Source organism: Pipistrellus kuhlii, unplaced genomic scaffold (genome assembly GCF_014108245.1).
Source record: "Pipistrellus kuhlii isolate mPipKuh1 unplaced genomic scaffold, mPipKuh1.p scaffold_m20_p_1, whole genome shotgun sequence".
Lineage (NCBI taxonomy): Eukaryota > Metazoa > Chordata > Mammalia > Chiroptera > Vespertilionidae > Pipistrellus > Pipistrellus kuhlii.
In genome coordinates this window covers 61,774,149-61,777,040 of record NW_023425404.1, presented here as the reverse complement: position 1 = coordinate 61,777,040, position 2,892 = coordinate 61,774,149, and the positions used below count along the sequence as shown (strand labels likewise).

Sequence of the window (2,892 nt, the reverse complement as noted above, 5' to 3'; positions counted from 1 at the left end):
GTGGTTATACCAATCTACATTCCCACCAGCAATGCACGAGGGTTTCCTTCTTTCCACAACCTCTCCAACACTTGTGATTGCTTGTCTTGTTGATAATAGCCACTAACAGGTGTGAGATGGTATCTCATTGTAGTTTTAATTTACATTTCCCTAATTGCTAGTGAGATTGAACATCTTTTCACATATCTATTGGCTGTTCTTGTGTTTCCTTGAGAGAAATGTATTTTCAGGTCCTTTACCCATTTTTTGATTGGATTGTTTGTTTGTTTTTTTGGTGTTGAGTTTTATGAGTTCTTTATGTACTTTGGAAATTAAACCTTTGTCAGAGCTACTGTTTGCAAATATGTTCCATTTGGTTGGCTGCTCTCTATTTTCTTGTCAGTTTCTTTTGCTGTACAGAAACTTTTTAGTTTTATCTCATCCCATTCATTTGTTTTTGCCTTTATTTCCCTTGCTTTTGTGGTCGAGTTACAAAATGTTCTCTACGACCAAGGTCCATAGGTTTGATAGAGAATCACCTTTAAAAGTAGCAAAATTTAATTCAATGTAAATAAGTAAAGGCTTAAACACACTGAAAATAAATAGGGTGCCCAAAAATATATACACACACTTTGAATAATTATAAAAGCAGTGTTTGGTAAAAATAAATTTCATTTTCAATAAATTTGAGCTATCAGCTATTAACATGAGTATACATTTTTTGGAACACCCTGCATTTGAGAGCAAGATTGAAACCAGTGAAATGTATAAAACACAGGTGTGGTATATGGCTTCCCAGAGCCAGTAACCCACAGAACAGTACAAATCACGAAAGTAAGTTCACTCAACTATAACCTGTTCCTAAAAATAAGTCTGTGCCCAAATTATGTTCTTTTACTGGTGAAATCAGAAACCTTCTCTAATCTTTTCCGCCTTCTTTTTCATTACATGTTCCACCATGATCTTTTTCTTTATTTGAGTAATAGTTAACAATTCCCTCTCTTTCATGCACAAGTCTGAACTGCTGCATGCCATTTCACCTAATGATCTTGTTTATTTTTTGCTCTCTCATTGAAGATTTGGCCATAGTTACATGTGCAATCCCAAGACCATCATGTACACAATTTCACACAAAAAAAACTTGTCTGTGTCTGAGATGCTTGATGGCACTTTTTACTTCCTCATTCCTCAAACTGTAAATGAGGGGATTCAGCAAAGGGGTGATCACCGTGTAAAAGACAGATACTACCTTGTCAAGGGAGAAGCTGGTATCGGGCCGAGTATAGATGAAGATGCATGGTCCAAAGAAGAGGGCAACCACCATGAAGTGAGCTGAGCAGGTAGACAGGGCTTTCCAGCGCCCTTCAGCTGACTGTTTTCTAAGAGAAACCAAGATGACTGTGTAGGAGGTGACCAAAGCCAGGAAACAGGTGAGGGAGATGATTCCACTGTTGGACACCATCAGCACTCCTGTGAGATATGTGTCTGCACATGCCAGCTTGATGACGGGAGGCACATCACAGAAGTAGCTATCAATAATGTTGGGGCCACAGTAAGGCAGACGGATGGTTAAGAAGGTCTGCACCAGAGAGTGAACAGTACCCCCTAACCAGAGAGCAATGACAAGCTGTATGCAGACCCTCATATTCATCACATTGGTGTAGTGTAATGGCCTGCAGATGGCTACGTAACGATCATAGGCCATAATGGTCAGCAGAAAGATCTCAGCACAGGCAAACAGATGGAGGAAGAAGAGCTGTGCAATGCAGTTGTCAAAGGAAATGGTCTTTCTCTTTAAAAGGAAACCCTCCAGCATCTTGGGCACAGTGACAGATGAGTGGCAGACATCAATAAACGACAGGTTGCTCAGGAAGAAATACATAGGGTTATGGAGATGTTCAGTAAAAATTATGGTAACCATGATGAGAATGTTCCCCCAAAGAGTTAGCACATAGATGGCTGAGAATGCCATGAAAAAGAATACCTTCGGTACCCAGTCATCAGTAAGTCCCAAGAAGACAAATTCAGTCACTCTTGTTTGGTTTAGTGCATCCATCCACTGAGGTTTCCAAGGGACCTTGGTGGGAAGGAGGTAGAATAAAATCTAATTTAGCAGGGACCAGTTTGGCTCAATGGATAGAGTGTCGGCTTGGGGACTGAAGGGTCCCGGGTTCAATTCCTGTCAAGGGCATGTACCTTGGTTGCGGGCAGATCCCCAGTAGGGGGTGTGCAGGAGGCAGCTGATCAATGACTCTCTCTCATCGATGTTTCTAGCTCTCTATCTCTCTCTTCCTCTCTGTACAAAATCAATAAAATATATTTTTTTAAAATAAATAAATAAATAAATAAATAAATAAATAAAATCTAATTTAGCTTCACTGTTATAGGAGTGGAACTAACTGAGTGATTCTGCATTCCTATCTGAATTGCTTATTTCTTTTTAGAGCATTTATAATTGAGACCAACTTAATAATAATTGTTACAATATACCCACCATGTATCAGGAGCCATTCCAGACACTTTATATCCACCATTCTATTTAATCACAACCACACCCTGGCATAGGCATGACTGTCCTGTCTTTTGGATGAGATAACTGAGCTTTACAAGAATAAATAAGTTGTCCAAAAGCCCTAGCCACTAGTTAGCTAGTTCTGTTCATTTAGTCTAATCCGCAGATACCACCAAATTAATATTCAAAATTATTCATTGTTTCACTCTTCCTATCAAGTTAAATGTACCTTCAAAGCCTGCAACAGTCTGCTGCACATTAATTTTCCCATGATGGCATCCCTTCTTTCCCCCTATGCATTCTTTTCTCCAGCCAAGCAAGTTACTATGCTTCAGCCATGCTACCTCCACCTACTTAACTTTCAAAATCTTTGTCTCTATTTATTGTTTCCTTTGCTCAAA

At 39.3% G+C, this 2,892-nt stretch overlaps 1 protein-coding gene across 1 annotated transcript; it reads right to left on the bottom strand.

Moving 5' to 3' along the window:
* Nucleotides 1-1,105: 1,105 nt before the first annotated feature.
* Nucleotides 1,106-2,035, bottom strand: LOC118709543 (olfactory receptor 1509). The gene has a single exon (XM_036422058.1). It carries the CDS (start codon nt 2,033-2,035, stop codon nt 1,106-1,108), a length of 930 nt encoding a protein of 309 aa, XP_036277951.1.
* Between the last annotated feature and the right edge of the window lie 857 nt (nt 2,036-2,892).

Coding starts and splice junctions, on each gene's coding strand:
- LOC118709543 (XM_036422058.1), bottom strand. CDS start 2,035: ATGGATGCACTAAACCAAACAAGAGTGACTGAATTTGTCTTCTTGGGA.